At 41.4% G+C, this 14,098-nt stretch overlaps 1 protein-coding gene across 31 annotated transcripts in view; it reads right to left on the bottom strand.

The window, feature by feature from the left end:
* Nucleotides 1–14,098, bottom strand: part of JHY (junctional cadherin complex regulator) — a 76,780-nt gene that overhangs the window by 32,763 nt on the left and 29,919 nt on the right. For 19 of the 31 annotated variants that reach the window (XM_054525278.1, XM_054525277.1, XM_054525275.1 and 16 more), the window contains one exon: nt 1,659–1,772. The exons of the other annotated variants lie outside the window; for them this stretch is intronic. In XM_054525278.1, the coding sequence (XP_054381253.1) occupies nt 1,659–1,772 (114 nt within the window). The remainder of the gene's footprint in view (nt 1–1,658; nt 1,773–14,098) is intronic. 31 annotated transcript variants of the gene reach the window in all.

Here is a 14,098-nt window from a genome sequence, read left to right as displayed (position 1 = left end):
CCCCTGGCTGTCTATCACGTCTGGTAGTGGTTCCTGTCCTCTACATCCCATAGCCATGAGACATTTCAGTCCCCATCCTCTCAACTTCTAGGTATGGCCTCACTGGCATCAACTTTCAGGAAGCTCTGGGTGAATGACTTTTTATTTCTTTTTTTGCAACTCATAAGAGCGGCCTGGAGGCCACTGGGGAGGAAAACAGATGATTCGGGCTGTCCCTTCTTTCTAACCTCTCTGAAGCTCGGGTAAAACTTATTACTATTTTTACTATGTTTATCACTGTATATAGTTTTAACTGACGTCAACAGGCTCTATAGGTTCAGTAATTTTCAAAGGACTCATCTCTTTTTAGGCAGGAATAAAACCTGGTCCAAGGGTGGCTCCACATACATGGGTCAAGAAAAACCTGAGCTTCTAGTGCTTTTTCTGTTTCTTTTTTTTTCTTTTTCTTTTTCTTTCTTTTTTTTTTTTTTTTTTTTGAGATGGAGTCTCGCTCTGTCACCTAGGCTGCAGTGCAGTGGCACAATCTTGGGTCACTGCAACTTCCACCTGCCAGGTTCAAGCAATTCTCCTGCCTCAGCCTCCCTAGTAGCTGGGACTACAGGTGAGCACCATCATGCCTGGCTTATCTTTTTTATTATTATTTTCTTTTTTTGATACGGAGTCTTGCTCTGTCACCCATGCTGGAGTGCAGTGGCACGATCTTGGCTCACTGCAACCTTCGCCTTCCAGGTTCAAGCGATTCTCCTGCCTCAGCCTCCCGAGTAGCAGGAACTATAGGCGCCTGCCACCATGCCCGGCTAATTTTTGTAATTTTTAGTAGAGATGGGGTTTCACCATATTGGCCAAGCTGGTCTCAAACTCCTGACCTTGTGATCCACCCACCTTGGCCTCCCAAAGTTCTGGGATTACAGGCGTGAGCCAACAGGCCTGACCTAATCTTTGTATTTTTAGTAGAGACAGGGTTTCACTATGTTGGCCAAGCTGGTCTCAAACTCCTGACCTCAGGTGATCCACCCATCTTGGTCTCCCAAATTGCTGGGATTACAGGTGTGAGCCACTGTGCCTGACCTTTTTCTGTTTCTTCTAGAAAAACAGTGATGAGAATTTCAGAAAAATCTTCCCTGAAATCACATTTATGATGTCACAGTAGTAAACCCACGGCCAAAAAGGATGTCATCGTGCTAAATGACCAGTTGGTAAGCTTTTACATTCTGAAAATGAGGGTTTGGTGAGGCTCTGGGAATTCCCATCCAGTTTTCAGGAATAGTGTCCCCATTGTCTAGGAATAATAAGTAACTGCCAACTCCAAAAGGAATCAGATTTGGGAGCAGCACAGAGTTGGACAATTCTTTGGAACTGTGATTTTTCCTGCATGTCTTTCCAGGCCTTCCTTCTGTGTGGGCTTCTAACTCAGTATGTTGGAAGTGTGATATGATTATTTTCTTTCAGCAAACAGAACCCTTGGAAAAACAGGTAGGGTTGGCTGGCTGAGCAGGCAATGGCTTCTCTGAGCAGAAGCCAGTCTTACCCATCGGAAAGTGGGTAATTATTTTCAGGCATAAAAATAAACCTTTAAGTGATAAGAACTCAGTCACGATCATTACTTATATTCAGCAGTATCGCTTGAAACACACTTAAAATGCAATCTAGCAGGTAACCTTTAGCTGTTGTGCTCTTTGATGCCATTTGTCTTCAGGATCGATGGCAGCATTTTCAATTTCCTTGGCATTCTGAATAGATGTCTTGTCTGTTACTCTGAAGGGGTAGGAGATCTAGGCAGGTAAAACACATACAGCATGTTAACTGGATTCATTTTGGTCTTAGAGCCATGAGACTCAAGTCTGTGCACTCTAGAAAATGGTCCTGCCGGGCTAGGCTTTATTTTCAGTTAATTTCAAGGATTCATCTCATCAGTCCTCAGGGACCTGATTGTTCTCAAGGAAAATGGGAATAAACAATGTTTTCTCTTGCAGACACGAAGAGAAAACTGGTGCGTTAAGGTCAAACTATTACTTACTTTACATGCTCAATACATACTCAGGGGACCCAATTTTAGAACAGTTATCTGAACTGGATGCAGCAAGTAATGTTTGATCATGCCTGTAGAAACACTATGAAATAACACTATACGCCAAGATGATGACGACAACAGAAATAATAACATTTTCTACACATGGAATGCTCGCGGTGTGCCAGCATCTGTCCTAGGCCCTTAGCATACAATGTTCTCAGGTAATCCTCACAACCACCGCATTAGGTATGCATATGTTATTACTCCCTTTCTGCAAATGAGAAAACAAAGGTACAGAGAGGTTAAGTAATTTGCCCAGGATCAACAGCTAGTAAGTAGTAGAGCTGGGTGGCCTATCTCCGGAGCCTGCATATGCAACAATGTTGCTAACTCACTTATTAGAAATATCCTAGACCTGCACAATTAGTAGTTTTGGTACTCAGAGAATTTGAATAATGTAAAGTCGGTGGTTCTCAACTTTAGTTAGATATTAGAAAAACCGAGGAAATTAAAAAAAATACTAGTGCCCTGATCCCACCTCAAACCCATTAAATCATAAGCTCTGGGGGTGGCCCCAGATATCAATATATTTTAAAAGTTCCCTATCTACTATTTAAAAAAATTAAAAAAGATCAGGCGCAGTGGCTCACGCCTATAATCCCGGCACTTTAGGAAGCCAAGGTGGGTGGATCATGAGGGCAGGAGTTCAAGATTAGCCTGGCCAAGATGGTGAAACCCCGTCTCTACTAAAAATACAAAAAAAAAAAAATTAGCCAGGCGCGGTGGCTGGTGCCTATAATCCCAGCTACTTGGGAGGCTGAGGCAGAGAATTGCTTAAACCCGGGAGGCGGAGGTTGCTGTGAGCTGAGATCATGCCACTGCACTCCAGCCTGGGCGACAGAGTGAGCCTCCGTCTCAAAATAAATAAATAAATAAAAAGCTCCCCAGGTGGGTCTAATCTGCAGCCAGGTTTGGGAACCATGAATGAAGGCAGCTACGCAGGATTTAGGTCCCTAAGTTATTTAAGGGCCCTTTATTGCCTCCATTAGTTACCTGTTTTAAATCAAGAAATTAGTGTCTGTGCCATGTGGCATTCTAGCCACCAGGATGTACTGCAGGAAGCAAAGTTATGCAATCTTAAAGCTGGAAAAGATTCTGGAGATAATCCAGTTCTCCAGTACATCCACACCATCCCTGGTAGATGTTTGCTCGCTGTCTGCCTAAATTCATGCCCCATTTCCTGGCAAGACTTACCTGTCTGTCAGTATTAGTATATGTTTAAAGATCTTCTACGGGTGGAGGAGGAGAAAAGAAATCTGTTTCATGCATGATGAACATATTGCTCCCTAACTGAGCAACCTGAATGCCGGAAAGCTCTTCCTTATATGAGCAGATATATGTCTCTGTATTTTCTATCCCTCTACCCTCTGGAATAACACAGAACAGACTAATCCCTTCTTCAGACAACAGCTCTGCGGGGGTAGAAGCTGACCCTGGTCTCCTGTGAGCCTGCTCTTATTTAGAGGACCAACTGTCTCATTCCCCCGTGCTGCAGTAGTCAGGTCAGCCTTCTCTGCGCACTCTCTGCTCCACTGCCTAGAAATGCTGTAAAGTCTCTCCCTTCTGAACTGATGTAATTAGTTTTAAAATTTAGATTTAGGACTTTACATGTGTTTTGTTACATTTCCTCTGGCGGCCTGTGTAGTGGAGAAGCAGCAAGGTGTACGACTAGAAAGAATTTGGGTTTTGGGATCTGTCCTGTTTGTGTTCAGATCTCCCCTCTGCTGGTTTTTGTTTTTGTTTTTGTTTTTTTTTTGAGGCGGAGTCTCTCTCTGTCGCCCAGGCTGGAGTGCAGTGGCACAATCTCGGCTCACTGCAAGCTCCGCCTCCTGGGTTCACGCCATTCTCCTGCCTCAGCCTCCTGAGTAGCTGGGACTACAGGCGCCCGCCACCACGCCCGGCTAATTTTTTGTATTTTTAGTAGAGACGGGGTTTCACCGTGTTAGTCAGGATGGTCTCGATCTCCTGACCTCGTGATCCGCCTGCCTCGGCCTCCCAAAGTGCTGGGATTACAGGCGTGAGCCACCGCGCCCGGCCTCCCCTCTGCTGTTTACTTTGACTTCAGACTTGTATTTAATGAGAAAGAGGTAAGATATTTGTTAAATATTAAGTGATAAGTAAATGTTTGACAATGAAGATACCCTCATTCCTGACCAGTCAATGTGGCTTCCCTGGACAAAACACAACATTTTGTTTCTTTTATTTCAGGTGTAACCTTACTTCTACTTGAGCTATCTCTATTAACTTTACTAAAGTAACTATCACAATTACTGTACTTATATAGAGAGAGATAGGGCAGATAGATGGTGTGAATGTTTGAATACTTAAAGGTTGATCTGAAAGTGGGAAAAAATAAAAACTTTTAGACATTTTTGTGCTTGAATTTTCATTCCTAAAACACAAAACAAAAATGGACTGTTTGATCACGAAATTCTTCTGATTACAAATGGAAGTAATCACCAGGTTTTGAATGATTAACCTACACGGCAAATGGGAAACTTCACATCATGAAACAATTCAACTTGTGCTAAAATGAAAAGCTTAGAACCATAAATGAGCTATTTCTCTTCTTTCTCTCTCTCTCTTTTTTTTTTTTCTCCAGATCTTGCTCTGTGGTCCAGGCTGGAGCACGGTGGCATGATCTTGGCTTACAACCTCCACCTCCTGGGCTCAAGCGATTCTCCTGCCTCAGCCTTCCAAGTTGCTGGGACTACAGGCATGTGCCATCACACCCAGCTAATTTTTGTATTTTTAGTAGAGACAGGGTCTCACCATGTTGCCCAGGTTGGTCTCAGACTAATGGACTCAAGTGATTGGCCTGCCTCCCAAAGTGCTGGGATTACAGGCATGAGCCACCAAGGCCAGCTATTTATCATATTTCTCAGTCCCTCTCACAGTGCTAGTTCAAGATGAAAAACTAGATCATTATAAAAGTATTAGATTTCACAGCTTTTCTCAACGTTATAGCAAAGGTTTCAATCCCATATGACCATGAGGTTCAACAGAAACAAGACTCATTTAAAAGAAAAATCAACTCTATCTCAGAGGAGAAATGAAGGTCAAGAGTAAAAAAACTAACTAAGCCGACTTAGCAGGCGAGGAAATCATCCTTTTCAAACCTCAAAGTGGGGATGACTGAGAGAAACTGTCGTCTGGAGCCCGGGAAAAAAGGAAGCTGAACTCTTTCATAGATCTGCCATGAGGATGCCGATTCCCTGACTTTTGTAAGTGTCTAAGAAATAAAGGGGACTTAGTTTAGTTAATTCAGGTTATTACTGTTGATACTGTTTGATTGACAACGATGGAATCTCTTACATAGCACTGGTGAAAAGTTTACAACTTAAAAATACACTGTCTCACGCTTCCTATTCCAGAAAACGTAGGATATACAATATTTCCCTCCACAGGCTGTTTTGGTAGAACACAGTGGCTGAATCACCCCAGTGAGATCCCTGGGCAAGTAAAGCATACTTCTACATTATCTCTTTCAAAGTGGAATGGGACACAACCTCTGCCAGCTATTTTTTTTTTTTTTTTTTGGTGAACCATTCTATTAATACCAATCAAATCGAGAAAATGATCAAATGAAATTGCATTTTGAGCATCATAAGCTGTGTAATGTCTATTCTGTTAAATTGGGGCCTATAATTGCTTCTCTACTGAAAAGATACAACAAAGACAGCAATCATGGCTTGTCATTATCCCAGACTAGAAAACCGGCCTTTGCAGGGAGGACTTCAAAGGCTTGTGGTTCTCGTATTGCATTTGGCTGCTATTGTTGAAGCGCAGGCAATCTTGATGAGGTGTTTACACTGAGGTAAGGCGCAGAGCAGAGCGGCTGAGTGCCTGGGTCTAGAGCCATTAAAAAATTGTACATTATGTTCCTTGCTTTGAAGTGAGGGTTTGTAGGTAGGAAAGCAACTCAGATTGAGTACAGCTGAGCTAGATTGGGCTGCTACTTCTTGCTCAAAGAAACTCATCAGGTTCTTAGAGAATCAGACAGCACTACAAAAAAAGTTGATGCTTTACCAAGAGCTGTATGTGAGTCAGTGAATCTGCGTAAAGACACACTGAAACATGTTTAAATAAGGATGTTACCGTTAAGTTCTACAATCATTGGAGGTTTTGCCTTTTTTCCTTTATATTCTGTTTTTAATACTGACCTTATGTTTAGATATTGTGGGGAGCCCCACATTAATTTATTGGGTTCTTTGTTACTCTCATTCTTTGATAATATTGACAACTAGCACATATCCAAATTAAATAGAGTTGATTTTTTAAGTAGTATTAGCTTACCATCATTCCAACACCTATTATTCAATTCCTTGCTTCCAGGCATAATACTGGATTCAGTGAGCATTTCTCCATTAACTTGGCTAAGGAGTGAGCTGAAGTATTTATTTCTTTACCCTATTTCTAATATACCTTGCTGGGTGTCGATTCACACCTGCTCACGCCAGCACTGCTGCCGCCTGTGTTTATACACAGCCAGCAAAAGAGACGGAGACACAATGATAGAAATTGTCTGCCAGTCTGCCATTGTGAGGCTGCAACCCTGATATTTAGCAGAGCTGTTTCAACTATCCAAAGGTTTGTATTATTCAGCTGTTTAGAGGCAAAAGACATGAAATATTTTGGCTCTGCTGTTGGCCATAGTCTCCATTCCTATAGATTACCTCATAATGTGTTTAGCATGCACATGTTCAGTGAGAATTGGGTGACACTGAAACATTTTTTTTCATTTTTCATATTTTTAGTATAGACGGGGTTTCGCCATGTTAGCCAGGCTGGTCTTGAACTCCTGACCTCAGGTGATCCGCCCACCTCAGCCTCCCAAAGTGCTGGGATTACAGGCGTGAGCCACCATGCCTGGACATGAAACCTTTGAATATATTTTTTTCTATATTCATTTTCAGCATAAGATAATTGAACTTTAAAAAGCCCCAAGCTAATGGTCAGTCACCTACTTAAAAACCCTTCAATACTTTTCCATTACCCTCAGTCTTCAAAGATTTATAAGGCCCTGTGGCCTTGGGTTCCTGTCTACTTCTTCAGCTGTGGCCCCTTGCTCTCTTCTTGCTGTGCCTTTCAGTTTTGCTGATGCGCCAGGAGCACCATTGTCTGTAGGTCTTTGCATAGGCCATTCTTTGCCTGGAAATTCACTCATTTAGGGAATTTCTTTGCCCCTTCACTTCACTTATTCTTTTTTTTTTTTTTTTTTTTGAGACAGAGTCTCTCTGTGTTGCCCAGGCTGGAGTGCAGTGGCATCATCTTGGCTCACTGCAACCTCCGCCTCCCAGGTTCAAGTGATTCTCCTGCCTCAGTGTCCCGAGTAGCTGGGATTACAGGCGTGCACCACCACGCCTGGCTAATTTTTGTAATTTTAGTAGAGACGGGGTTTCACCCTGTTAGCCAGGCTGGTCCTGAACTCCTGACCTCAAGTGATCTGCCACCTGAGCCTTCCAAAGTGCTGGGATTACAGGCGTGACCCACTGTGCCTGGCCCACTTCACTTATTCTGACCCATCCCATCCACTGTTCAGCCTTGGCTGAAATATAACTTTTTCCAGAAAGCCTTCCCTGCCACCCCAGAGGCAGCTACAATAGCTGCATCTGAGTGCATGACCTTATTACTCTGTACTTTCCTTTTGTAACAAGTATCACCCCGGTAACTTTTTTCCCCCCTTCTGGACTGTAAACTCCAGGAAGGCAGGAAAAAGGAGGGGCCATGTGCAGGGCTGTCTTGCTGTATAGCTCTAGGGGTACTGCTCACCTGTGCTATGCTCTGAATGTGCCTGACATCTAGATGGTCAATAAATACGACGGCATGAAAAGATCAATCTGGGTTGCTCACTGAACTTGCATTTATATCAGAATACATATAATCTACTTGTTTATCTGGTTAGATGTGTGGTTTATTTTAAAGCCAGGTAGCCGGCTGTTGACAAAATAAGGTGGAAACTAGAACTTCATCTTTCACATTCCACTCTCCCTCGTTCCCAGCTTCAGTCCCTGAAATTTGCATTTGCTACTCCCTCTTCCAGAAATCCTCTTTCTCCAAATACTCACACGGTGTGCCCTCTCATCTCCGCCATATCTTCTCAGGGAGACTCTGCCTCATGGCCCATTTAAAGTTGTGATTTCCCACCACCTCAGCAATCCTTAGCAGTACTGCCAACTTTATTTGTCTCCTTACCTCCTTAAAATATAGAACTTATGCACCAATGCACTAATTTATCTATTTTATCTGTTGTCCATCTCCTTCCTCAGGAGACCTGGGATTTTTGTCTGTTTTTGTTCAGGGATGTATCCCAAGCACCTATGACAATGTCTGACATATAATCATCTCTCAATAAATGTATGCTAGGCTGGATACAGTGGCTCATACCTGCAATCCCAGCACTTTGGGAGGCTGAGGCGGGCAGATCACTTGAAACCAGGAGTTCGAGACCAGCCTGGCCAATATGGCAAAACCCTGTCTCTACTAAAAATACAAAAATTAGCTGGGTGTGGGGGCTCACGCCTGTAATCCCAGCTACTTGGGAGACTGAGGCATGACAGTCGTTTGGACCCGGGAGGCAGAGGTTGCAGTGAGCTGAGATGGCGCCACTGCACTCCAACCTGGGTGACAGAGTGAGACTGTGTCTCCAAAATAAATAAATAAGTAAAATAAAATAAATAAATATACGCTAAATGAATAATGGCCATTTTTAAGAATATGAAAGAGATTTTTAGGAATATCTCATATAACTTACAGAAAGATTGATTATCCAGCAATCTGAACTCTCCATAACAAACTAAGAATATGTAAGTGTGACCTCTGAATGGACACATTAGAGATAAAAACAAAAAAATCACAAAGCCCACACATTGCACTGAAATTGCTCCACTACTAAAATCCTTCAATGAATTCATATGACTTAGAGGAAAGGCCTAACATTTTAACACAGGGGTTTTAAAATTTGAGCATGTATCAAAATCACTTGGAAGGCCTGTTAAAACACAGATTGCTGGACCTCACCCCAGAGTTTCTGACTCAGGAGGTCTGCCATGGGGCCCAAGAATTTCCACTTGTATTAAGTTCCCAGGTGATGCTGATGTTCCTGGTCCGAGGAACACAATATGAGAGCTTGTGCTTTAAAATGACATACAATGGCCTGCATGAAAGACGTCTGCCAATTTCTCTAACCTAAATATCCATATTCTCATCCTCACAATCTAGCCACATACAACTACAGCACTATCCACCTTCTCCTTAACTAACTCACCGGATGAAGTGACATTTTCTAGTCTTGAAGATATCCTGAGGCCATAGCTAAATACTTATGGCTGCTAGGCTCTCTCTAGTACACCTGGATACTTCTAATTCCACTTGTTGAGTTGTATGTTTACCAAGAGTCTTTTCCATTTGTTCCCAAACCTGTTTATTCCTATTGTACCTGTTGTTAAAATTAGGAAATGTATTTAAAGATTAGATAATCTGAAGAAATCTGAGCATGAATAGAGAGGTGTTATATTCATGAAAACTTACTTAAATGACTTAGAATGACCCAATAAAGCAAATGGCAAAATAACATGTTGGGGGCGGGGGGAACTATAAAAGATTAGAGGAAACATTCACAAAAACCTAGCGATTATGGCCAGGTGCGGTAGCTCACGCCTGTAATCTCAGCACTTTGGGAGGCTGAGGTGGGAGCATCACTTGAGGCCAGGAGTTTGAGAGCAGCTGGGTGAAACCCTGTCTCTACTAAAAATACAAAATTTAGCTGGGCGTCATGGCAGGCGCCTGTAATCCCAGCTACTCGGTGGCTGAGGCATGAGAATTACTTGAACCTGGGAGGTGGAGGCTGCAGTGAGCCAAGATCGTGCCACGGCACTCTAGCCTGGTTGACAGAGGGAGACTACATCTCAAAAACAAACAACAACAACAAAAAACAAACAAACAAAAACCAAAAAACAGAAACACACCTAGAAATTATGTTCTTAATTTGTTTCTTAAGGTTTTTTAAGTTTGTACTTTGCTATCAAGAAATCAAAACTGCAAATCATAGATGCTCTCAAACTGATGCAAGAAAAACAATGAAACTCCAATCAATAGAAACTGCACTGGTAGAAAATACCTTGGCCCCTTGGTATAAAAACTGGTGAATTAGTGTATATTTATATACGTTAAGTGAAAGTCAAGTAATCATGGTATATAGGTATCATTTTTCATATCTGCTTTAACCAATTTAAAAATAAAATTTTATTAATATATAATGTTTGTACATATTTATGGGGTATGTGTGATATTTTGTTACATATACAGAATGTGTATTGAACAAGATATGTGGGGTATCCATCACCTCGAGTATTTATCATTTCTTTGTGTTGGGAGCATCTCAAATGCTCGCTGCTAGCTACTTTGAAATATACAACACATTTTTACTAACTACAGTCACCTAACTTTGCTGTGGAATATTAGAATTTAAACTGTATGTTTTTACCAACTGACCAAACTCTCTTCATCTTCCCTACCCTCTAGACCCTTCCCAGCCTCTGGTAACTATCATTCTGCCTTTTACCTCCATGAAATCTTTGATTTAATTGACCAACTACCAGTTCTTGACCAGCAGTATAGAAGTTCTTTCTGTACTGACAGCTTTCTACTTAAATAGTGTTCTTTCATGACTTGATGCCATTGCCCCTGCCCCCTTTGCCTGCAGTGCCCTTAGTACCCACTTCCACCTGTTAACTTCTTCTTTTTAGGGCTGGGTGCTGTGGCTCACACCTGTAATCCCAGCACTTCGGGAGGCTGAGGCAGGCGGATCACTTGAAGTCAGGAGTTCAAGACCAGCCTGGCCAACATGGTGAAACCCCTGCCTCTACTAAAAATACAAAACTTAGCCAGGCGTGGTGGTGGGTGCCTATAATCCCAGCTACTTGGAAGGCTGACGCAGGAGAATCACTTGAACCCAGGAGGCAGAGGTTGCAGTGAGCTGAGATGGCGCCACTGCACTCCAGCCTGGGTGACAGGGAGAGACTCTGTCTCAAAAAACACAAAAATAAAAACAAAAAAAAATACCCCTTTTCGTTTTAAAGAATCAGTTCTATGACTGCCTCTTGTGTGAAGCCCCCTCTGACTTCCCTGAACAGTCAGGCACCTTTTTTTCCGGGTTCTTTGGGACCCTATCTGATACTAGCACAGCAGTTTTCACTTGGTATTGACTGTTTACATGTCTGCTTCCCATTCTGCCATAAGCTCCTTAAGAGCAGATACAGACAGCAGCAGAAAATGACCGCGGGCTCATAGCAGTCTGGGTCATTTAACAAAGAGGCAAAGAAGCGATCACATTGCCATAGCTTTTTACTTTACTACAGAACGGTGTAATACGACCTGTGTAAGGCGGCATAGAATTATCAGGTATGCCAGGTACATTTTGAAAACTATCCTTAAAAATGATAGAAATTTATGTTAAATTTCTGGTTTTCAAAGGGGCATGCTTTAGTTATTTGGAAATTTTTTTTTCTTATGGATCCCTCTTCAATAATGTCAAATTAATGAAGCGTCACTCTATAGATCATACAAATTGGTAGTTTAAGCAGCTAAGTGTTGAACAGTGCACACAAGAAAAAGGCCTTAAAAATGGCTCGTATTGAAAAAAATCATAAAGTTCAATTGAAATTATGCCGTCATAAGTAAGTGCTCTTGTAGTAATAGCAGAGGGCAAAATAAGAAAATGTATCAATCGATGAACATCTATAGAGTTCCTACTCTGTAGAAGAATAATTCTTACAAGTATAATAAGATAGGTGGGACTCAAAAGCACCACCAGGCCGGGCGTGGTGGCTCACACCTGTAATCCAAGCACTTTGGGAGGCTGAGGCGGGCAGATCACGAGGTCAGGAGTTCGAGACCAGCCTGACCAACATGGTGAAACATCATCTCTACTAAAAATAGAAAAATTAGCCGGGCGTGGTGGTAGACGCCTATAATCCCAGCTACTCAGGAGGCTGAGGAAGGAGAATTGCTTGAACCAGGGAAGCGGAAGTTGCAGTGAGCAGAGATCATGTCACTGTACTCCAGCCTGGGCTACAGAGCGAGACTCTGTCTCAAAAACAAACAAACAAACAACAAAACAAAAAAAAACACCACCAATCTGTAGAATCCTGTAAGGAAATAATTCTATGTTTCTAACCAAATATAATTACAAAAAGATGACCATAACTTAAATAAAGGTAAAGCTTAATCTTATAGACAACCAAAAGTTTCACTAAATTTAAAACTATGAAAAAGAGCAATATATCCTTTAGGTGGTAACCTTCCACATTAGGAGACTGTAAATTTAAACCAAATATTCAATAATAAATATAACATATTTATATAGGGCTGTAAGATTATAAAAAGCTTTCACATTGCATATCTCATTTGATCATCTCAATAATTCTGAGTCTGTCGTATAAGGCAAACATTTGTAATTTTACTTTAATGAGGAAGAATAAGACTCAGTAAGAGTTTGTGATTTGCCAAAATAATAAATGGCTCCAAATGGGACTCAAATCAGGTCTTTTGACTTCAAATTCCAGTGTTTAACAGCACAAGTTCTTGTTAATCCTCCCTCCACTTTTTTTTTCATTTTAAAAACAATGAAATTTTGAACCAAAGAAAAAGTATTTAGAAATTACATTTCTACATCAAATATTTAGCTAGTGCTTGCTGTATGCCAGGACCTGGGAATTCAAAGATGAATTCAAAGATGATCTTAAGGAGCAGACAGTCATCTTTACATGATGAAGACAGTGCAGTGTGGGGTTACGGGTTCTGCAGGAGATGTTCAGGAATGAGGGAGGTAGTGGAAGGAGGATCTTCAGAAAGCCTTTACAAAGGCAGAGACATATGAGCTGAATCTCAAAAGGAGGATAAGGTTTTCCTAAGCAAACAAGCCAGGGCAAGAGTAGCCCATCAGCATGAACAAAGAAGGGGCTAGAGGAAATGCTGGGTCTGGGCTCTGGGAGTTCCTGGAGTATGGCCGGGCATTTGACACAAGTAGGGAGTGATGAAGGATGAGGCTACAGGAGCAGGAAGGAGCCAGGTCAGGAAGGGCCTTTTGTACCACTCAGAGTTTGAGTTTTATTTCGAAGGTAACATGGTGTCACATTAAGCAATGTTGAAAGAATTACCCTATGAAATTGTACTTCAAAACTAAAGTACCAAATACATGATCCAGAGTTATTAATAAATTCCTTAAAGTGTAAATATTTGAAACAGTATCTGAGACCATATGCAATTGTTAAATACTGTCAACTAGTTGCATACAAGATTGTAGCGTTCTGTAATCCCTAGGACAGTGTTTGATTGACTGGGGACCCTCAAGAGAGCATGGCGAGTGTGGGGTGTGCCTGGATAGGCCCCCTTTGTAGGCAGTCTTTTGAGAGTCTCACCATCGAATGGTCTCCTACAGCATGTGAACGTTATTGTTTTGCCTACACTTTGTTCTTACTCTGTCCGAAGTTATATCTCTTTCATTTTGAGGCAATGTAGCCTTAAAAAAAGAGAGAGCTGGTTAGAAGGACCTCTTCCCTGGGTGGAATCTTCTCCCGTGGTGTAAGGAGTCCCTAGTGGTAACGATAGCTTCTCTTCACTGAGTGTCTGTCCCAAGTCCGTAGCTTTGTATAAATTCTTCAAATAGCCCTCCAAAGCAGAAATATATATATATACACACATATATATCATATATATATACATATATATGTATATATACACATATATATCATATATCATATATACGTGTATATATGATATATATCATATATACACGTATATATGATATATATCATATATATGAATATATATGATATACTATATATGATATATATACATATATATGATATATATATACATATATATGATATATATTTATATTCCTCGTTTGCTTCCTCCATATATACATGAGGAAAGTGAGGTGAGGTTTATTTTTATTTATTCTTAATTTTAATTCTTTTCTCTTTTTTTGGGACAGAGTCTTACTCTGTTATCCAGGATGGAGTG

This window comes from Pongo abelii, chromosome 9 (assembly GCF_028885655.2).
Source record: "Pongo abelii isolate AG06213 chromosome 9, NHGRI_mPonAbe1-v2.0_pri, whole genome shotgun sequence".
Taxonomy (NCBI): Eukaryota; Metazoa; Chordata; class Mammalia; order Primates; family Hominidae; genus Pongo; species Pongo abelii.
The sequence above is the reverse complement of the archived record's forward strand: the minus strand, read 5'-3'. Positions and strand labels throughout refer to the sequence as shown.